The following is a 22,136-nucleotide window of genomic DNA, read 5'->3' on the forward strand; positions in this document are numbered from 1 at the left end:
ACCTGGGGACAGAGCGAGGGTCCAATGTGCCTGGGGCGAGGGGAAGGCTGGGAATGGGGAGGGGGTAATCTTGGGGCGGGGGGAGTGTTGGTGGCACATGAAGCGGTTTCCCTGGAAGGGTGAGAAGAGGCAGGTGATAGGAGGACTGGTTGGGCCACATTCCCCGCCCAGGCAGACAGCTGACACGGGGCAGTGGGGTCACTGGGGCAGCTCACCGACCCCCTAGTACTCTGCTAAAGCCAAGCTGGGAGCTGCTGGGCCATGGGATCCCCCTGCACCCCAATAACCATCCTTCTCCTTCTGCCCATGCTGCAGGGTAAGTGGGGGCTGGGAGCCAGGACACCTGGGTTCTGTCCTTGGCTTGGCCACAGATTCCCTGTGTGACCTTCAGCAAGTTCCAGATCTCTCTGAGTCAGTTTCCCTAGATTTAAAAGGGGGAGAATGTTCCTGCCCTTGTCTGTTAAGACTGTGAGCCCTTCGGAGCAGGGACTGGCTCCCACTTTGGGTCTGGGCAGCACCTGGCACAAAGGATTCCTGGCCCATGTTAGGGTATTGTAGGTCCTACAATAATACAGAGAATACTAGTAACAAAACATATGTCTGTCTGTCTCAACTGCATCTGACTGTCTACATCGTATATGCCCATCAGTCTAGATTGCGTCTGCCCCTCTGTCTAAATTCTGCCTGTCTAGGCTGTCTGCCTCTTCATGTATTGTATCCAACCACCTGTCTCTATTGTGTCTGTCTGTCTGTTTAGATTGTGTCTATCTAGATTGTGTCTGTCTGTACCGTCACCATCTGTCTATATTGTGTCTGTCTGTCTAGGACGGGTCTTTCTCTCGTTACCCACAGCGATAGAAAATAAATAACCCCAAGAATACTGTGAAATTCCTTGGGCGGTTCTGTCCTTGGCCATTTGCCCAACTAAGACAACACAAGGGACCCCGCGCAACCTGGAGGTACACACACACAACCCAGAGTTTAGCCACACACAAACACACATATACACACACAGACGAACCCGGTGAGCCAACTTGAGAAAGCTCCCTTGCCATTTTGGGACACATTCCCCCATTCGGCATATGACAACAGCCCCGTGTCACAAAAACACGGGTGGGGGAGTTCTCAGCCGCACGGGGCCCGGGGACAGACCAAGGGGCCAATGTGCCTGAGGTGGGGGGGAGGCTGGGAATGGGGAGGGTGAACACTTGGGGGGGGGGCATTGGCGGCCCATGAAACAGTTTCCCTACAAGGGTGAGAAGAGGCAGGTGATAGGAGGACTGGCTGGGCCACATTCCCCGCCCAGGCAGAGAGCTGACACTGGGCAGTGGGGTCACTGGGGCAGCTCACCGACCTCCTAGTCACCTGTGGAAGCTGAGCTGGGAGCTGCTGGACCATGGGATCCCCCTGCACCCCAATAACCATCCTTCTCCTGCTGCCCATGCTGCGGGGTAAGTGGGGGCTGGGAGCCAGGACGCCTGGGTCCTATGGGAGGGCTGTGGGGGCTAGTGGGTTAGCTCAGAGGGGTGGCCGAGAGCCAGGACTCCTGGGTTCTATCCCAGATTCTACCACAGACTCCTTGTGTGACCTTGAGCAAGTCCTGGATCTCTCTGAGTCTCAGTTTCCCTGGATGGAAAAGGGGGAGAATGTTCCTGCCTTTGTCTGTTAAGACTGTGAGCCCTTCTGGGCAGGGACTGGCTCCCACTGTGGGTCTGGGCAGCACCTGGTACAAAGGATTCCTGGCCCATATTAGGGTATTGTAGGTCCTACAATAATACAGAGAATATTATTAAGAAAAAATATGTCTGTCTGTCTCAACTGCATCTGACTGTCTACATCGTATATGCCCATCAGTCTAGATTGTGTCTGCCCCCGTCTAAATTCTGCCTGTCTAGGCTGTCTGCCTCTTAATGTATTGTATCCAACCACCTGTCTCTATTGTGTCTGTCTGTCTGTTTAGACTGTGTCTATCTAGATTGTGTCTGTCTGTACTGTGTCCGTCTGTCTATATTGTGTCTGTCTGCCTAGGATGGGTCTATCTTTCATTACCCACAATGATACAATATAAATAACCCCAAGAATACTGTGAATTTCCTTGGGTGGTTCTATCCTTGGCCATTGAGACAAAAAAGAGAACACGACGGACCCCATGAGCCCCTGAGCTACACACACATCGGAGTTTAACTGTGCACACACACCCTGGAGTCTAGCTATAGACACACACACACACTGTGGAGTTGAGCTGTACACACACAGAGACACACACACAGATGCACACACACACACACACACACACACACACACACATACACACAGATGCGCGCACACACACACACACGCACGCACACAGCAGAACCCTGTGAGCCCCTTGGGAAAACCCTCCGGCCATTTCAGGACACATCCCCCCATTCTGCGAAGGTCAGAGGGTGGGGGAGTTCTCAGCCGCACAGGGCCCGGGGACAGACCGAGGGGCCAATGCGCCTGGGGCGGGGGGGAGGCTGGGAACGGGGAGGGTGAACACTGGGGGAGGGGGTTGGTGGCATATGAAGTGGTTTCCCTGGAAGCGTGAGAAGAGGCAGGCAATGCAGGGACTGGCTGGGCCACATTCCCCGCCCAGGCAGACAGCTGACACTGGGCAGTGGGGTCACTGGGGCAGCTCACCGACCCCCTAGTCCCCTGCAGAAGCCGAGCTGGGAGCTGCTGGGCCATGGGATCCCCCTGCACCCCAATAACCATCCTTCTCCTGCTGCCCATGCTGCAGGGTAAGTGGGGGCTGGGAGCCAGGAAGCCTGGGTTCTATCCCTGGCTCTGGGAGGGGAGTGGGGGCTAGTGGATTAGCGCTGGGGGGCTAGGAGGCAGGACGCCTGGGTTCTATCCTGGTTCTGCCACAGACTGCCTGTGTGACTTTGAGCAAGTCCCGGGTCTCTCTGAGTCTCAGTTTCCGTAGATGGAAAAGGGGGAGAATGTTCCTGCCTTTGTCCGGTTAGACTGTGAGCCCTTTGAGGCACGGCCTGGCTCCCATGGTAGGTCTGGGCAGCACCCGGCACCACGAGGCCCTGATCTTAGCTGGAGTCTGAGCAGCACCTGGAACAAAGGATTCCTGGCCCATATTAGGGTATCGTAGGTCCTATAATAATACAGAGAATACTAGTAACAAAACATATGTCTGTCTGTCTCAACTGCATCTGACTGTCTACATCGTATATGCCCATCAGTCTAGATTGCGTCTGCCCCTCTGTCTAAATTCTGCCTGTCTAGGCTGTCTGCCTCTTCATGTATTGTATCCAACCACCTGTCTCTATTGTGTCTGTCTGTCTGTTTAGACTGTGTCTATCTAGATTGTGTCTGTCTGTACTGTGTCCATCCGTTTATATTGTGTCTGTCTGTCTAGGACGGGTCTATCTCTCATTACCCACAATGATACAAAATAAATACCCCAAGAATACTGTGAATTTCCTTGGGCGGTTCTGTCCTTGGCCATTTACCCAACAAAGACAATACCAGTGTCCCATACACCCCTGAGGTACGCGCGCACACACACACACAAATAGATGCAGAGATGCACACAGCCCCAGAGTCTAGCTATAGACATACACATCCTGGAGTTTAGCTGCACAAACACACACACAAACACACACGCACACAGATGCACACAGAAGAACCAGGTGAGCCACCTTGGGAAAGCTCCCTGGCCATTTCGGGACACATCCCCCAATCCACGTTGGCCAGCAGCCCCGTGTCACAGAAACACGGGTGGGGGAGTTCTCAGCTGCACGGGGCCCAGGGACAGAGCGAGGGGCCAGTGCGCCTGGGGTGGGGGGGAGGCTGGGAATGGGGAGGGTGAACATGGGTGTGGGGGGTTGGCGGTTTCCCTGGAAGGATGAGAAGAGGCAGGTGATAGGAGAACTGGCTGGGCCACATTCCCCAGCCAGGCAGACAGCTGACACCGGGCAGTGAGGTCACTGGGGCAGCTCACTGACCCCCTAGTACTCTGCTAAAGCCGAGCTGGGAGCTGCTGGGCCATGGGATCCCCCTGCACCCCAATAACCATCCTTCTCCTGCTGCCCATGCTGCAGGGTAAGTGGGGGCTGGGAGCCAGGATGCCTGGGTCCTATGGGAGGGTGTGGGGGCTTGTGGGTTAGCACAGAGGGGTGGCGGGAGCCAGGACTCCTGGGTTCTATCCCAGATTCTGCTGCAGACTCCTTGTGTGACCTTGAGCAAGTCCTGGATCTCTCTGAGTCTCAATTTCCCTGGATGGAAAAGGGGGAGAATGTTCCTGCCTTTGTCTGTTAAGACTGTGAGCCCTTCTGGGCAGGGACTGGCTCCCACTGTGGGTCTGGGCAGCATCTGGCACAAAGGATTCCTAGCCCATGTTAGGGTATGGTAGGTCCTACAATAATACAGAGAATACTAGTAACAAAACATGTCTGTCTGTCTCAACTGCATCTGACTGTCTACATCGTATATGCCATTGTGTCTGCCTCTCTGTCTAAATTCTGTCTAGGCTGTCTGCCTCTTAATGTATTGTATCCAACCACCTGTCTCTATTGTGTCTGTCTGTCTGTTTAGACTGTGTCTATCTAGATTGTGTCTGTCTGACTGTGTCCATCCGTTTATATTGTGTCTGTCTATTTAGGATGGGTCTATCTCTCATTCCCACAATGATATAAAATAAATACCCCAAGAATACAGTGAATTTCCTTGGGCGGTTCTGTCCTTGGCCATTTACCCAACAAAGACAATACCAGTGTCCCATACAGCCCTGAGGTACGCGCACACACACACACACAAATAAACACAGAAATGCACACAGCTCCAGAGTCTAGCTATAGACATACACACCCTGGAGTTTAGCTGCACAAACACAAACACACACGCACACAGATGCACACAGAAGAACCAGGTGAGTCACCTTGGGAAAGATCCCTGGCCATTTCAGGACACATCCCCCAATCCACGTTGGCCAGCGGCCCCATGTCACAGAAACATGGGTGGGGGAATTCTCAGCTGCATGGGACCCGGGGACCCGGGGACAGAGCAGGAGGCCAATGCGGCTTGGGCAAGGGGGAGGGTGATCATGGGGGTGGGGAGGGTTGGCGTCACATGATGCAGTTTTACTGGAAAGACGAGAAGAGGCAGGCGATAGGGGGATTGTCTGGGTGACATTCAACAGCCAGGCAGACAGCTGACACCGGGCAGTGGGGTCACTGGGGCAGCTCACCGACCCCCTAGTTCCCTGCGGAAGCCCAGCTGGGAGCTACGGGGTCATGGGAGCCCCCTGCACCCCAATAACCATCCTTCTCCTGCTGCCCATGCTGCAGGGTAAGTGTTGGCTGGGAGCCAGGACACCTGGGTCCTATGGGAGAGGTGTGGGGGCTAGTGTATTGGAGCACGGTGGGCAAGAAGTTAAAATTCCTGTGTTCACTTGAAAGGAGAGTGGGGTCTATTAGGCTAAAGTGGGTGGGAGGGGCTGGGAGCCAGGACTCCTGGGTCCTATGAGAGGAAAGAGGGGGCTAGTGGGTTAGAGCAGGGGGTACTGGGATCCAGGACTCCTGGGTTCAATTCTCACCTCAGCCACAGACACCCTCTCTCATCCCCACTCTCTGAGCCAGCACCAAAAATGTATTGTAGGGCTCCCAAAATGCTCTAAATATTGTAATAACCCAGGGATGAGGCTTCAGCAGGGAAGCGGTTAACAAGATATGAAGTGCAGCTGTGTCCCATGGGCGGGGCAGGGTGAAAAAGACTCAGGTGTTGTCTCAGAGTCAAGAAGGAACCCAGGAGTCCTGACTCCCAGCCCCCACTGCTCTAACCACTAAACCATCCTCCACTCCCCTCCCCTAGCTGGGGAGATAGACCAGGTGTCCTGAGAGCTGTGTGTTATTTTGCACTGTTTACTTTTAGTGAGCGTCTCTTTCTGTGTTTCTTTTGCTGTCTTCCTGATTCCTGTTCATTTCTGAAACCGGTTCCCCCGCTTTGCGCCATCTGTGACTCCTTCTCCTGTCTCCCTCAGCTGCACGGGACAATGGAATCCAGACAGGTAAGTAACCTATCACTGAAATCATGTCACCTATCACCGCAATCAGCCTCTGCACCAGATGACTGGAGGGTAGCTAATGTGATACCGACTTTTTGAAAAAGGCTCCAGAGGCGATCCCGGCAATTACAGACTGATGAGCCTAACTTCTGTACTGAGCAAAGTGCTTGAAACTATAGTAAAGAACAGAATTGTCAGACACATCGATGAACACGATTTGTTGGGGAAGAGTCAACATTGTTTTTGTAAAGGGAAATCATACCTCACCAATCTACTAGAATTCTCTGAGTGTGTCAACAACCATGTGGACAAGGGGGATCCAGTGGATAAAGTGTACTTGGACTTTCAGAAAGCCTTTGACAGGGTCCCTCACCAAAGGCTCTGAAGCAAAGTAGGCAGCTATGGGATAAGAGGGAAGATCCCGTCAGTATCTGGTTAAAAGTCAGGAAACAAAGGGTAGGAATAAATGGTCAGTTTTCACAATGGAGAGAGGTAAATAGTGGTGTCCCCCAGGGGTCTGTACTGGGATTACTGCTGTTCAACACATTCATAAATCATCGGGGGAAAGGGGAAAAGTGAGTTGGCAAAGTTGGCAGATGTTACAAAATACCTTGTTAGTGAAGTCCAAAGCAGACAGTGAAGAGCTACACATGGATCTCACAAAACGGGGTGACTGGGCAATAAAATAGCAGATGAAATTCAATGTTGATAAATGCAAATTAATGCGCATTGGAAAACATAATCCCAACTATAGATATAAAATGATGGGGTCTAAATTAGCTGTGACCACTCAAGAAAGAGATCTTGGAGTCATTGTGGAGAGTTCTCTGAACACATCCACTCAATGTGCAGCGGCAGTCAAAAAAGCCAACAGCATGTTGGGCATTATTAGGAAAGGGATAGAGAATAAGACAGAAAATATCATATTGCCTCTATATAAATCCACGGTACACGCACACCTTGAATACTGTGTGCAAATGTGGTCGCCCCATCTCAAAACAGATATTGCAGAATTGGAAATAATACAAAGAAGGGCCACAAAAATGATTAGGTGTTTGAAGTAGAGATTAATAAGAGACCGGGACTTTTCAGCTTGGAAAAGAGACGACTAAGGGGGGATATGACAGAGGTCTATAAAGTCATAACTGGTGTGGAGAAAGTGAATGGGGAAGGGTTATTTACTCCTTCTCATAATAGAAGAACCAGGGGTCACCTGATGAAATTAACAGGCAGCAGGTTTAAAACAAACAAAAGGAAATATTTTTTCACACAACGCACTGTCAACCTTTGGAACTCCTTGCCAGGGGATGTTGTAAAGGCCAAAATTATAACTGGGCTAAAAAAAGAGTTAGGTAAGTTCATAGAGGTTAGGTCCATCTGTGGTTATTAGCCATGATGGGCAGGGACACAACCCCATGCTCTGGATGTCCCTAAACCTCCAATTGCTAGAATCTGGGACTGGATGACAGGGGATGGATCATTTAATGATTCCCTGGTCTGTTCATTCCCTCTGGGGCACCTGGCATTGGCCACAGTCAGCAGACAGGACACTGGGCTAGATGGACCTTTGATCTGACCCAGTCTGGCCATTCTTATGTTCTTACATATGAATCACAACGCCACAGGGTGGTGCTAGGGGGCGCTGTGCTGCAGGGAGAGGAGGCGCCCTCCCCAGAAAATGAGTGCTGGCCCCGATGCCCCAGGGTGGCACTAGGGGGTGCTGTGTAGCACCAAGCACCCCATAGGAGGCTGCATTGCACCTCAGTGCAGCTCCAGTCCCCTCCAGCAGGGAGTGCCACGTGTCCTCCGTTCTGTCACGGTTCTCTCCCTCCGCCCACAGTGTGTGGCCAGGGGGGGCCCCAGGACCGGATCGTGGCGGGAGAGGACGCCCCGCGGGGGGCCTGGCCCTGGCAGGTCAGTCTGCAGTATGAGAACCGCCACGTCTGTGGGGCGACCCTCATCAACTCGGAGTGGGTGCTCAGCGCTGCACACTGCTTTCCCAAGTGAGTGACCGGGGCTGGGCCAGCAGGGGGCGGCGGGTCGGGAGTGAGGGGCACCGGCAGAGCTGTGGAGGGGGAGGGGGACCCAGGGCTGGGCCAGCAGGGGGCTGCAGGTCGGGAGTGAGGGGCACCGCTGTTGGTCTCTGGGGCTGACCCCTCTCTCGCCCCAGGCATGCGGAGCTGTCTCGGTACCGAGCTGTCCTGGGCTCCCACCAGCTGTCGATCCCAGAGCCCGGCTCCCTGCGGCTGCCCCTGTCCCGCGCCGTGGGCCACACACTCTACTCTGGGGAGGGCTCCAGCGGAGACATCGCCCTGGCCCAGCTGGGCCGCCCCGTCACCTTCACCTCGCAGGTGCTGCCCGCCTGCCTCCCGGATGCCGGGGTCCACTTCCCCGCCGGGACCCTCTGTTGGGTTACTGGCTGGGGGTCGCCACAAGAGGGAGGTGAGGAGGGAGGAGGGGGCAGCTGAGGGGGAGGGGAATGGAGGGGGCAGGAGGAAGAACAGAGAGGGGAGGGGGGGGAGTGGAGATGGGAGGGGCCATGAGGAAAGGGGGAGGGGAGGGGAACGCAGAGGAGGAGGGGCAAGGAGGGGGGAGCAGAGGGGAGCACTGGAGGGGACAGGGAGGGGGGCATTGTGTTCTCCTCCTCCCCCAGGGTCCTCTCCCCCACCCAGGCAGTGTTAACCCTTCCTTCCCCACCAGCCCTGCTCCCAGCCCCCATGACGCTGCAGCAGCTGCAGGTGCCCCTGATCGACCCACTGCCCTGTGATGCCCTTTATCAGCGCCGGAGCGCCATGAGGGATATCCAGGACGACATGGTGTGCGCCGGCTACGCCGAGGGACAGAGAGACGCCTGCCAGGTGAGAGCAGGGGGCTGCGGGGCGGGAGTGAGGGGCACCGGCAGAGCTGGGGGGAGCCCAGGGCTGGGCTAGCAGGGGCTGCGGGGCGGGAGTGAGGGGCACCGGCAGAGCTGTGGGGGGGCAGGGCTGGGCTAGCAGGGGCTGCGGGTCGGGAGTGAGGGGCACCGGCAGAGCTGGTGGGGGGCAGGGCTGGGCTAGCAGGGGGATGCGGGTCGGGAGTGAGGGGCACTGGCAGAGCTGGGTGGGGGGGCAGGGCTGGGCTAGCAGGGGCTGCGGGTCGGGAGTGAGGGGCACTAGCAGAGCTCGGGGGGCAGGGCTGGGCTAGCAGGGGCTGCGGGTCGGGAGTGAGGGGCACTGGCAGAGCAGGGGGAGGCAGGGATGGGCTAGCAGGGGCTGCGGGTCGGGAGTGAGGGGCACTGGCAGAGCTGGGTGGGGGGGCAGGGCTGGGCTAGCAGGGGCTGCGGGTCAGGAGTGAGGGGCACCGGCAGAGCTGGGGGGGGGCAGGGCTGGGCTAGCAGGGGCTGCGGGTCGGGAGTGAGGGGCACCGGCAGAGCTGGGGGGGGGCAGGGCTGGGCTGGCAGGGGCTGCGGGTCGGGAGTGAGGGGCACTGGCAGAGCTGGGGGGGTCAGGGCTGGGCTGGCAGGGGCTGCGGGTCGGGAGTGAGGGGCACCGGCAGAGCTGGGGGGGGGCAGGGCTGGGCTGGCAGGGGCTGCGGGTCGGGAGTGAGGGGCACCGGCAGAGCTGGTGGGGGCAGGGCTGGGCTAGCAGGGGCTGCGGGTCGGGAGTGAGGGGCACTAGCAGAGCTGTGGGGGGAGCCCAGGGATGGGCTAGCAGGGGCTGCGGGTCGGGAGTGAGGGGCAGCGGCAGAGCTGGGGGGGGCAGGGCTGGGCTAGCAGGGGCTGCGGGTCGGGAGTGAGGGGCACTAGCAGAGCTCGGGGGGCAGGGCTGGGCTAGCAGGGGGCTGCAGGTCGGGAGTGAGGCCGGTGTCACCGATTCTCTCTTCCCAGGGCGATTCGGGGGGCCCCCTAGTCTGCCAGAAGTCTGGGCTGTGGTTCGTGGCCGGCGTCGTCAGCTGGGGCGAGGGCTGCGCCCTCCCCAACCGCCCTGGGGTCTACATCCGGGTCGGTGCCTACCTGGACTGGATCGGGCGGCACGTGCCCAACGCCACCTTCGGGGTTGTCAATATCACCACTTACAGCCTGCCGGGGGGCGGGCCCCCCAGCCCTGCCCCTGCTGCCCTGCTCCTAGCCACCTGGCTGCTCAACATTCTCTGAAGCCCCGCCCCCTGGCAGCTAAAGCCACGCCCACCAGTATAGGCCAGGCCCTAAGGGGAGAGTGCCATGGAACAGCTGTCCAGTGACTCCGCCCCCTTCCAGCCACACCCACCCAGCTACGACTGGGCCACGGAATCACCCCCACTCCCCCATGGACTCTCCCTCGTGGCCAATGGATGGGTCCTGCCTACCCCATGTCAAATGACCCCGCCCCCTTCCGGCCACGCCCACCCAGGCACAAGCCCTGCCCCTGCAGGGGAAAATGACCGTGGCTTCCCCGCAACATGGTGGGTCACAGCCACCACGCTTCAGCCTGCCGCAACTATTCTCCTCCATGGGACGAAGCATGGGTCTGAGCCGGGGCAACGGGGAGGAGACGGGATACCGGGCTAGATGGGCCCATGGGTCTGATCCAGCCGGGTCCCTTGTGCACACTGTTTTAATTTAAACGCGAAAGACTGGAATAATAATAAATAAATAATTTATGGTTCTGCAGTGCCTGAATGCAGGTTACAAAAGTGCTTTACAAACAAGAATAAAAGAAACCTTAGAATAATTCCGCGGGGGGGGAGGAGAGGGGGAATTAGACTGCTATTGTACATGGGGAAACTGAGGCACCAAGCGAGGAAAGAACAGAACTGGGGATAGAACCCAGGAGTCCTGGCTCCCAGTCGCCAGTGCACTAACCCACTAGACCCCACTGCCCTCGCAAACATAGAACCCAGGAGTCCTGGCTTTCAGATGAGGTGTAGGGCACAAGCCGCAAGAAGCAGGGTGTTGGCTAGCACCATGGGCGCATGACTGAAGCTGCCGTCTTTGAATTTTTTCTCGCGGTTCCTGTTAGCCACGGAGCTGTGGGCTGTTCCGTTCGTGGTGCCCTGGACAAACGCCAGGTCTGGGACGGTCTCTTGGAGCCAGCCGTGGTAACTGGTGACTCGGACGTAAACGCCGGGGCGGTTTTTCTGAGCACAGCCTTCTCCCCAGCTCACCACGCCTGCCTGGACCCAGCTCTGTCCCATTTTACACACCAGTGGACCACCGGAATCACCCTAGTGGTCAAAGAGACAGACGAGGGGTTAGTGAGATGCAGCCACCTCTGGGGTGAGACGTGGGGGCTGGTTATACAGGGACCCCCTTGCCCAGCACTGAGATGTGGCCCTCTGGGTTGGGGCACAGGGGATGTTCATAGAGGGACCCCTCACCCAGTGCTGAGACATGGCCCCTCTGGGGTGGGGGGTGGGAGCTGGTTATGTGTGGACACCTCGCCCGGCGCTGAGATGCAGCCACCTCTGGGGTGGGATGTGGGAGCTGTTTATATGGGAACCCCCCACCCAGCACCGAGATGCAGCTGGCTCTGGGGCAGGGCTCTCACCTGACAGGCGTCCTTGCCCCCTTCGGTGTACCCGGCACACAGCATGTCCTCCTGGATGGTCTGCCCTTTGCCCTTGCAGTAGAGGGCGTTGCACGTTTCCTGGGCGATGATGGGCACCTCGAGCTTCTGCAGCATCTCGGGGGCTTTGCCGTTCCCTGCTGTGGGAGGGGGCAGCGTGAGAGCTGGGCTGGGAGCCACACCCACTGCCCCTCCGCCTGGGGGGGAGCACAATCCCTTCCCCCACCCACACCAACTTGTATCTCCTGCTCCTTTCTGCCCTGCACGCTGTATTGCCTCCTCCTGTTCACATCTATCCGCCATCTTCCTTCCTTTCTTCTTCCCCCGGCTCTCGCTTTTTCGTCTTTCTTATTCCGTTCACCTTCCTCTTTCTTTCGTTTGTTCTGATGCCATTCACTCTTTCTTTCTTTCCAGTACAGCCAGGCCCCAGATTCTCTATGTCCTCCCTCCGCCCTACAGGATCAGGGCCCTGTCTCCCCGCTCCCCCAACCCCAGTCCCACCCATCACTCACCTCCATCTTTGTCTTCCCCCCAGCCAGTGACCCAGCACTTGGTCTCTGGCAGGAACTGGACCTGGGCGTCCGGGAGGCAGATGGGGACGATGCGGTCGGTGAGGTTCACGGGCCTCTCTAGCCGGACCAGGGCGATATCCCCACTGGAGATTTTGCCCCCGTAGCGGGGGTTGGGGATAATCTGCCCCACAGAGGCTATGACAGCATGGGGGCTGGGGTGCAGCTGCTTGGAGGTCCCAAGTAGCACTGAGAACCGGGAAGGGTTCCTGGTCCTAGAGACAGAGAACAGCAGTGAGGGGAGCCCGGGGCTGGGCTAGCAGGGGCTGCGGGTCGGGAGTGAGGGGCACCGGCAGAGCTGGGGGGTGCAGGGCTGGGCTGGCAGGGGCTGCGGGTCGGGAGTGAGGGGCACCGGCAGAGCTGGGGGGTGCAGGGCTGGGCTGGCAGGGGCTGCGGGTCGGGAGTGAGGGGCACCGGCAGAGCTGGGGGGGGGCAGGGCTGGGCTGGCAGGGGCTGCGGGTCAGGAGTGAGGGGCACCGGCAGAGCTGGGGTGGGCAGGGCTGGGTTAGCAGGGGCTGCGGGTCGGGAGTGAGGGGCACCGGCAGAGCTGGGGGGGGGGGCAGGGCTGGGCTGGCAGGGGCTGCGGGTTGGGAGTGAGGGGCACCGGCAGAGCTGGGGGGGCGGCAGGGCTGGGCTAGCAGGGGCTGCGGGTTGGGAGTGAGGGGCACCGGCAGAGTTGGGGGGCAGGGCTGGGCTAGCAGGGGCTGCGGGTTGGGAGTGAGGGGCACCGGCAGAGCTGGGGGGAGCCCAGGGCTGGGCGAGCAGGGGCTGCGGGTTGGGAGTGAGGGGCACCGGCAGAGCTGGGGGGAGCCCAGGGCTGGGCTGGCAGGGGCTGCGGGTCGGGAGTGAGGGGCACCGGCAGAGCTGGGGGGAGGCAGGGCTGGGCTGGCAGGGGCTGCGGGTCGGGAGTGAGGGGCACCGGCAGAGCTGGGGGGAGCCCAGGGCTGGGCTGGCAGGGGCTGCGGGTCGGGAGTGAGGGGCACCGGCAGAGCTGGGAGGGGCAGGGCTGGGCTGGCAGGGGCTGCGGGTTGGGAGTGAGGGGCACCCTGATACTCACTTTCTGAAGCAGTGAGCTGCCGTCAGCACCCACTGTGGGGCGATGAGGGACGCCCCGCAGTGGTGGGTGCCGTTGAGTCTCAGGCTGACCTGCCAGGGCCACTCCCCGTCCCGCGCCTCCGAGCCCCCCACGATTCGCTTCATCGGACCCTGGCGCCCGCACACTGTGGAGAGAGCAGATGGGAGTTGGGACCAGCTGGGATGCGGGGTGGGAGGAGCTGTAATGGGCTGTATGGACCAGCCTCTCACCTCCTGCAACTGCCCTGTGCCAGGTCCCAGACACAGAGAGCTCAGAACCCAGCCCTGGCTCCACTGGTGTCACTCCAGATTTACACCAGAACTCACTGAGCCAGGACCCAGCCCTGGCTCATAGATTCATAGATTCTAGGACTGGAAGGGACCTCGAGAGGTCATCGAGTCCAGTCCCCTGCCCGCATGGCAGGACCAAATACTGTCTAGACCATCCCGGATAGACATTTATCTAACCTACTCTGAAATATCTCCAGAGACGGAGATTCCACAACCTCCCTAGGCAATTTGTTCCAGTGTTTAACCACCCTGACAGTTAGGAACTTTTTCCTAATGTCCAACCTAGACCTCCCTTGCTGCAGTTTAAACCCATTGCTTCTTGTTCTATCCTTAGAGGCTAAGGTGAACAAGTTTTCTCCCTCCTCCTTATGACACCCTTTTAGATACTCTGGATTTACACCGGAACTCACCGAGCCAGGACCCAGCCCTGCCTCCATTGGTGTCACTCCGGATTTACACCGGAACTCACCGAGCCAGGACCCAGCCCTGCCTCCATTGGTGTCACTCCAGATTTACACCGGAACTCACCGAGCCAGGACCCAGCCTTGGCTCCATTGGTGTCACTCCGGATTGACACCAGAACTCACCGAGCCAGGACCCAGTCCTGGCTCCATTGGTGTCACTCCAGATTTACACCGGAACTCACCGAGCCAGGACCCAGCCCTGCCTCCATTGGTGTCACTCCGGATTTACACTGGAACTCACCGAGCCAGGACCCAGCCCTGCCTCCATTGGTGTCACTCCGGATTTACACCAGGGGTTACCAAACTCATGATCCAGCCCTGGCTCCATAGACTTCATCACAACACAATTAAATATAATCACCAAAGCTAATCGTATACTCCAATGAAAAACCCAGAATTATAACGAGGCAGGAGAAGTAGATTGGAACCTGTTGTACTAAGAATCCCAGGTAGGTACAACACTGAGAACAGGACACTAATAAGCCAGTAATTGAAAATTCACAGTTAATCACCTAACAAAGCAATTCCCTGCTAATCCGCTGTAAAATCAATTCCACCACTTCCATTACACAGTCATATTTCACCGCTTATCTGTTAATAAAGCAGTTCTACTTCTCGCAGTAATTATCACGTGACATGTTCTACGCATGATCACACAGCGATACCATGCAAGAGACTTGATCAAACAATTCATTGCTAATTAACGAACCACGGTAATACAGTTTCTAATCATAATTAGTAGAATCTCACCACTCAAGAGTTGATACTAGCCACGTTATTAGAATAATAGCAATAATATTAAAAGCACTAAAAACATTAAGGGATAGATAGATAGATGGGGTGGATGGGGATAGATAGATAGATAGATAGATAGATAGATAGATAGATAGATAGATAGATGGGGTGGATGGGGATAGATAGATAGATAGATAGATAGATAGATAGATAGATGGGGTGGATGGGGATAGATAGATAGATAGATAGATAGATAGATGGGGTGGATGGGGATAGATAGATAGATAGATAGATAGATAGATAGATAGATAGATAGATAGATAGATAGATAGATAGATGGGGTGGATGGGGATAGATAGATAGATAGATAGATAGATAGATAGATAGATAGATGGGGTGGATGGGGATAGATAGATAGATAGATAGATAGATAGATAGAAAGAAAGAAAGAAAGAAAGAAAGAAAGAAAGAAAGAAAGAAAGAAAGAAAGAAAGAAAGAAAGAAAGAAAGAAAGATGGGCGTATAAGCATAGAATGACAGATAAATAGATTAGATTATAAGGCTGTAGAAAGAAAACTCTCCCAGCTCCATTCGCATTGGATATTGGCTTTCCACCCCACCCACCTGGCCAATTTTTCTCACCAGATTGTGCCAGGCAACTCCCTGCCTGGGGTCCATCCCCTAGGAGCCCTGCCAGGGTCAGCAGTGCTAGCAGAGTCCATCTGCCCATCACCCATCTCCTCTGGGCTGCCCGGTGCTGCTCCCCCATGCCACTCATCCTGGGACACAAGTGGAATGTGAGGGTGCCCTGTGGCACAGTAGGTTCCTATATACTCAGCCCTGGCAGGGTGTGAGCCTGGGAATGTCACCCGACTCGTTGGGCCGACGTTGGCAAATGTCTCTCTACTTCCTTCCTTCCTAGTAACCTCCCTGCCCGGGGCATGCCATCTCGGGAGCTGCTCCCCTCCCCCATCCCAGCCTGCACTCCCTCCATTGCCCCCCTCGCCCTCCATCCACCCCCACGCCACCCGCCTCCCCTGCTGCCGGGATCCCTTCCCAGTATGTTTGCTCTGCACACCTCTATCCCCTTCCCAAATCCCATCCCCCTCCTACTGGTCTGCCCTCCATCAGCCGTCCCGTCCCAAGCCTGCTTAGCTGGTGAGACCCCCACGCCACCAACCTGTTGGGAAACAGGGGAGAGGCCCAGCTTGGCCCGGGAGGGGCAGGTTTGCAAAAGACCCAAAGGAGAAGTCTGTTAGGAAAGACCCGGGGATGAGGACACTCAAGGAAACAGGGCGCCGGGTGACTCAGGCGCATTACCCCACCCTGGCCTCATGCATGATGAGCCACGGTCCGGGGCGGAAGCCAAGGGAAGAAAGGTTCACCCGAGGTGTCTTGGGGATTGGCCGCTGGGTGACAAACGAGGAGCAGGGGAAGTTAGGCGACATCCTTGCTCCGTTGAAGCTGTCAGCCAAATTCCCCGTGGCTAGGGATTCCCACCGGGGGTGTGATGCTGGCCCCAACCTGGCCAGCCAGCACCTAGGGCTGCCACCTCCAAGAAGCAGAACGTCCAGACTCTGCACCCGCCCCCACCTGCCTGACCTCGCTGTGACAAAGCAGGAATTTTCAGCCCTATTTTTGGAACACCGGTGCCTGCCTCAGTTTCCCTCACTACCCGGGGGCAGGGCAAAAAGGATTAAGAAAGCCACTCTTGCGTCAGATCAGGAAATGGGGCCTGTGGGGGTGACGTCACTACCTGGGGTGAGGTGACTGGGTCGTTACAGGACTGACTGAAACCGACCCGTATCAGTGGACAGTTGGCCAACGGGAGCTCCAAGGAGTGGATGGTCCATGGGGATCTCCGGTGGGCGGCCCGAGGGAGCCTGCAGATTGACCCGAATTCTGAGCTCAGCTATAAGAAATCCAAGCCCGTTCACGGGACGTCCCTGTAACGTAGGGCCTGAAAGCCTGAATTAGTCCAAACGAAAAGATCTACCACTTATAACTCAAGGACCGTGTTACCATGAAACCTGGTAAACAAGAGACAAATGAGCTATGGAGCCTAAATTGGTGAGTGGGAAATTAGACCTCACAGGTGGGCTGTTCCACCCATCACGTAAAGGAAAAGATCTTGGTGGGGCAATTGACTTCACCATCCCAGTGCCACTCCCTTCTCGCCTGGGAACCCAGGTCTTTGTCACTCTGCTCCTGAGAGCCGTCCTGGTCAGAGAGAGGGCCCCAGACAACATCGCCACCGACCCCAGGGAAATCCCAGCCACCTCCTGGGATGAAAAAGGATCGGACATTAACAGCAGCTCCGGCCCATCTCAGCTGCCTTCTCCTCCAGTTACTACATCTTGGATACCATCTAAGAGACAGTCAAAGAAGGGTTTTTTCCTGCTAAAACCTCTCTCCCGCTCAAGGGCCAGGGACCCAGCGCTGGGGAGGAAACGAACGCCTTGGTCCAGGCATTACATTTCCAAGGCTTTTGCCGGTTTTTGCCTTCTTTTCCGGACCTAGAAGAAAAGGATTTTTCTGGGGGCGTTGGCCTCGGGAGCGAAGCAGGCGGAGGTTCCCGGGTGCCAACCCCCGAGCCTCGTTCAATGCCGTCCATTGTCGGGCCGCGACGTGGTTAGAGTAACCCCTTTGGCTCGTTCGGCCCGTGCGGTCAGAGCAACACGGCTCAGCGTGGGAGAACGGGCTGCTGACGAGACAGAGCAGAGAGCAGCCAGGACCTGGAGGAAGGGAACCTCCCTAAACTGGGGGGGGGCCACCAGTGCCCGAAACGTGGCTCCACCCCCTGCATCACCCCTTCCCCCTGAGGCTCTGCCCTCATGCTGCCCCTTCTCCCTGAACTCCCGCCCCGCCCCTTTTCCCTGAGGCTGCCCCCACACCACCCCTTCCCCTGAGGCCCCGTTCCTGCACCTCCTCTTCCTCCCAAGATCCCGCCCCCCCATCGCTCCTCTCCATCCCCTCCCCCACATTGTGCACCCTTACGGCCTGTAAAAACTGGGAGGGCTATATTTAAAACTGATGGGGCCATGGCCCCTCGTCCCATCCCCCCCATTCCAATGCCCCTGGCCGGGACTGGCAGAGAGACGGCGAGAGAGTCCATGGCAGCTTGGTTGGGTCGAGTCTGTCTTCACCTTTGCTTCTCCGGGCTAACCTAAGGCCTGCCCCTGCTGTGGTCCGGGTGATAAATCAACCTTATTCTGCTACAACAGGCCGCCGGGCATCACTGCAAATGTTGGCTGAGGGCAGAGCTTGTGGGGTTGGAGGGCTGGAGCCCAGAGCCTCAGTCTTGGAGACTTTGAGTCCAGGGGGGAAGAAGGGGCCTCCAAGGGGCTGTTGCAAAGGGGTGTAGCACCGATCCTGTGCATCCGGGACACCCCGTGACGGGGCACTGCGAAAAACCAGCCCAGATGCTTCAAAGCTGGCCAGATAGCAACCATAACAATGCCTCATGCTGATATCGATCCCTCTAGATCAGGTGTTCTCAAACTGGGGATCATAACCCCTCCGGGGGGGGGGGTCACAAGATAATTACATGGGGGTCATGAGTACATGCACGAAACAGAGAGAAATGGCTCTAAAATATATCATTTAAATCTAGCCTTTTAGAAGTCACACGCACCTTTCCATTGCAAAGTAGTATATTTACATCAGAAAGCATTGTAAATGTATAACACATAGAACATCAGGGTTGGAAGGGACCTGAGGAGGTCACCTAGTCCAAGCCACTACTCAAAGCAGGACCAGGCCCCAGACAGATTTTTATCCCAGTTCCCTAAATGGCCCCCCTCAAGGATTGAATTTACAACCCTGGGTTTAGCAGGCCAATGCTCAAACCACTGAGCTATCCCTCCCCCCCACTAAGTGGTTATTGTTCCTAAACAAAATACATACGGTATTATCACCGCCCAGCTCTGAGGGCAGCGTCGTTGCCAGCAGCAATGCAGAAGTAAAGGTGGCAAACTGGCCACGCGGTGCTCAATCTGCCGTGCAAGGTGTTATTGACAACGTTTCTCCACGCCCCCTCCCCACCGGATAAAACAGCAACTATTTTAAAAACGAACTTTTCTGCTCATAAGAATCCTTTGATAAAACTGTTTTATAGTCTTAATTTAAAAGCCGCAAGAAAAGGGAAATTCATTGTAAACAATGGGGATATAAATTTAACATAGAAAATAGTGTTACGTATAAAAAAAGTGTGTCATTTATACAGGGATTCGCGCTTCGAGGCGGGCTGTCTGTATGGGGTCGTCAATACAAGAAGTTTGAGTGGCAGGAACCGGGAGGAATCTGGAGTCAGGTTAAAAAAACAACAAGACATTCTCCACCTGGAGTCTCCACCTTTGGGTGGCTTCCAATGCGGCCTGGAAGCCAGTTAATATGAGACAATCCTGATCACTAACGGGCTCTTGGATCAGGCAGAGGAAGAACCAACGGCCTGACGTTAAAGCCAGGCAAATTCCCATCATTGATACTGAACAGCTCGGGTGATTAAGCACTGGAACACACACCTAAGGGAAGGGGAGGTTTCACCATTTCTGGTTAGCTTCCAATCAAGACAGGAGACCTTCCTGGAAGACACTTTAACCAAACACAAGTTACGGGACTAAACACGGGAGGAAGTCGGTGAAATGTGATGCCCTGGGCTACACAGGAGGTCAAACCAGATGATCTAATGGTGACTTCTTGCCCTTAGAATCTATGACTCATCCGTCGGTGGAAATGTAAGATCCACAGAGCAGCTAGGACAATTCGCTGCAGAGAACAAGACCCCCCAAAATGCTAAAGGATGGACGTGGGAGCCCAGAGGGAATTTCAACCACTGGCAGCTAACTAATCACTAACACATAACAAGCATAATGGATTACAATTATAATTCATAGAACTCTTAATAATAATTTCTGTAGATTTTATCTAGCGCTTTCCAGCAGCAGATCTCAAAGTACATTACAAAGAAGGCCAAAATAATTATCAAATAGAAATTAATTAATTATTCAATAATAATAATAAATAACAGCAACTAGGAATTAACAGATCTGATTGAAAATCTTCCAACACTACATTTTTGTTGTCTGTCGGGACACTCCATGTTGTTGCAAGCGCAGCCGACCATGGGAATGTCTCCATTTCAATAACGTTTTGTTTTGAACAGCACATCAAAAGGCAGCAAAACAAGCTCAAAATCTTCCACGTAGCGAGATTTCGGAGGGAAGTTTCTCATTTGTTTTTTGATTTCATTTGGAAATGTCGTTGATAGGATCTGTTTCAAGTCCATCGAAATGGCTTGTTCCCATTTTGACTTTTTAAGAAATGTGACGAGAATTCTAAAAAGAAATAGAAAACACTAGATAAATATAAACCAGCAAACGACGGCAAATAAACTATAAAGCAATAAATAATTGGGAAATGAACAATGCAAATGATAGAACGACAGAAACTAATGATAGGCAAGTAATACGGAACTTACAATATAATAAAGAACTGGGAAATACAAATAATAGAAAAATATAAACCAGTAACTGACACCTAATAAACTTTGTCTTTATGTTTCTACACCTGCAGGCGCATGGAGCATCCACCAGTTTCCACCTATTATTCCAGTCTTGCTCTGGTCTGCTCAAGCATCTGAGTATCATGTGGATGGATCTGGCTTTTTCCTCTCTTGGTCGCCCTCTTTTCCTGTTTCTGGGGATGTCCATCTTAGCCCTTGCCATGGACCTCGTGTTGATGGTCCTAAATATATCCATCACCTTCTTCTTCGTCTGTCTGATACGTCACATTGGTTTGCTCTGCTTAAAATTTTGGATGTTGCAAGAATCTCTCTCTTTCCAGTGGTCTTTGATGATCTTACAAACCAACCCATAACTAGAAAATAACCAATCCAAATCAGAGACAAAAATCTACTCATAACTGACAACTAATTAATATGAATGCAATAAATAATTAGGAAATAACCCGTATAAGGTATAGATACATACAAACTAATAAATCGCAGCTAATCAATAAATGATAAAACAAAGACTAGTTAGGACGTAACCAATACAAGTTACAGAGAAATAGAAACCAATACATAATATTGAATAAATATATTACAAACCATAAATAATTACAAAGTAACAAATATGAATAATAGATAAATATAAAATTATAACTGACAGCTAATAAATATATTAAAAACAATAAATTGCTAGGAAATAAGAAACCCAAATGACAGATCAATAGAAACCAATAAATGACAGCTAATAAGTCTGTTACAAAAAATAACTAGGAAATTATCACTAATAAGTGGCAGCTAATAAATATGTTACAAAACAATAAATAAGAAAATTAATTAATAGCTTGAAAATAGAGGATTAACTAATGAATGACAACTAATACATATATTACAAAACAATAAATAGTTAGGAAATGAGAAAAACAAATAATGCACCGGGGGAGGGATAGCTCTGTGGTTTGAGCATTTAGGGATGTGGGGCAAAAATCTGTCTGGGGATTGGTCCTGCTTTGAACAGGGGGTTGGACTAGATACCTCCTGAGGTCCCTTCCAACCCTGACATTCTATGATTAGCTGTTATGTATTAGTTTATCTTTTATAAAACAATAAATAGCTAGGAAATAAAAAAAATGATAGATAAATGTAAATGAATAAATAAGAGCTAATAAATATATTACCAAACAATAAATAACTAAGAAATAAATAATTGTTAAATATGATCTAATAAACATTATTAAAATCAAATACAAATAATAAATAACCATAAACTAATAAATTACAACTAATAAAGACATTACAAAATAATACATCGCTAGGAAATAATCAATGCAAATAATAGACAAATATAAATTAATAAATGACAACTGATGAATAAATTACAAACCAATAACTAGCTATTTACTAAGAAATACATTTCACAGACAAAAGTACTAGATAATAGTCATCAAGAGCTAGAATCAAATACAGTGACTTTCAACCTTTTTTTATTTGCAGACCCCTAAACAATTTCAAAAGGACGTGTCTTTGGGAATCCTAGACAGAGTCGGCGGACCCCCAGGGGTCTGCAGATCACCGGTTGAAAACCACACCTCTATGGTAATGACAACTTTTCGCAGACCCCTTAGACATAGTCTGCAGATCCCAAGGGGTCTGTGGATGACCGGCTGAAATCATTTCCATGTTCCTAAATAATCATATGCCACACAGCTCTCATCTAGTGCCGGGGGCAATGCATTATGTCCAACCAGGGATGTAGTTATTTAATGACTGATATCTCAGCCACGAGCTTGATGTCTGAGCACAAAATAAGCCAGAGCGGTAGGACCCCAACAGACAGCTAAGAAAGAAAAGTGCAAAAACAATAGAGAGCACTACTAAAGAAGTAGCATCTGAAGAAGTGAGGTTCTTACCCACGTTAGCTTATGCTCCCAATACTTC

The 22,136-nt window shown here is 53.7% G+C and overlaps 2 protein-coding genes across 6 annotated transcripts; one reads left to right on the top strand and one right to left on the bottom strand.

Annotated features, from left to right (window-relative positions):
• Positions 1–1,294: 1,294 nt before the first annotated feature.
• On the top strand, positions 1,295–10,664 carry LOC101933883 (serine protease 27-like). Of its 4 annotated transcripts, none has more exons than XM_065591197.1 (6): positions 1,295–1,451; positions 6,014–6,040; positions 7,878–8,040; positions 8,208–8,479; positions 8,738–8,895; positions 9,903–10,664. In XM_065591197.1, the coding sequence occupies exons 1-6, from the start codon at positions 1,397–1,399 to the stop codon at positions 10,167–10,169; spliced, it is 942 nt and encodes a 313-aa protein (XP_065447269.1). In that variant the 5' UTR covers positions 1,295–1,396; the 3' UTR covers positions 10,170–10,664. The 4 variants fall into 4 exon arrangements, with proteins under 4 accessions (XP_065447269.1, XP_065447270.1, XP_065447268.1 ...); XM_065591198.1 differs by lacking the exon at positions 1,295–1,451 and adding an exon at positions 2,555–2,762; XM_065591196.1 differs by lacking the exon at positions 1,295–1,451 and adding an exon at positions 3,886–4,077.
• On the bottom strand, positions 10,634–15,549 carry LOC112058856 (serine protease 27-like). Of its 2 annotated transcripts, none has more exons than XM_065591189.1 (5): positions 15,335–15,549; positions 13,186–13,348; positions 12,072–12,343; positions 11,542–11,699; positions 10,634–11,218 (listed from the first exon to the last, which is right to left on the bottom strand). In XM_065591189.1, exons 1-5 carry the CDS (start codon positions 15,468–15,470, stop codon positions 10,907–10,909), a joined length of 1,041 nt encoding a protein of 346 aa, XP_065447261.1. In that variant the 5' UTR covers positions 15,471–15,549; the 3' UTR covers positions 10,634–10,906. The 2 variants fall into 2 exon arrangements, with proteins under 2 accessions (XP_065447261.1, XP_065447262.1); XM_065591190.1 differs by having other exon boundaries at positions 11,542–11,696; positions 15,335–15,485.
• Positions 15,550–22,136: the final 6,587 nt, after the last annotated feature.

This window comes from Chrysemys picta, chromosome 4 (genome assembly GCF_011386835.1).
Source record: "Chrysemys picta bellii isolate R12L10 chromosome 4, ASM1138683v2, whole genome shotgun sequence".
NCBI lineage: Eukaryota > Metazoa > Chordata > Testudines > Emydidae > Chrysemys > Chrysemys picta.

Coding starts and splice junctions, on each gene's coding strand:
- LOC112058856 (XM_065591189.1), bottom strand. CDS start 15,470: ATGAGTGGCATGGGGGAGCAGCACCGGGCAGCCCAGAGGAGATGGGTG. Junction 13,349..15,334: donor GAGTTGCCTGGCACAATCTG/GTGAGAAAAATT, acceptor CTCTCTCCACAG/TGTGCGGGCGCCAGGGTCCG. Junction 12,344..13,185: donor GCAGCTCACTGCTTCAGAAA/GTGAGTATCAGG, acceptor CTCTGTCTCTAG/GACCAGGAACCCTTCCCGGT.
- LOC101933883 (XM_065591197.1), top strand. CDS start 1,397: ATGGGATCCCCCTGCACCCCAATAACCATCCTTCTCCTGCTGCCCATG. Junction 8,480..8,737: donor GGGGTCGCCACAAGAGGGAG/GTGAGGAGGGAG, acceptor CTTCCCCACCAG/CCCTGCTCCCAGCCCCCATG. Junction 8,896..9,902: donor GACAGAGAGACGCCTGCCAG/GTGAGAGCAGGG, acceptor CTCTCTTCCCAG/GGCGATTCGGGGGGCCCCCT.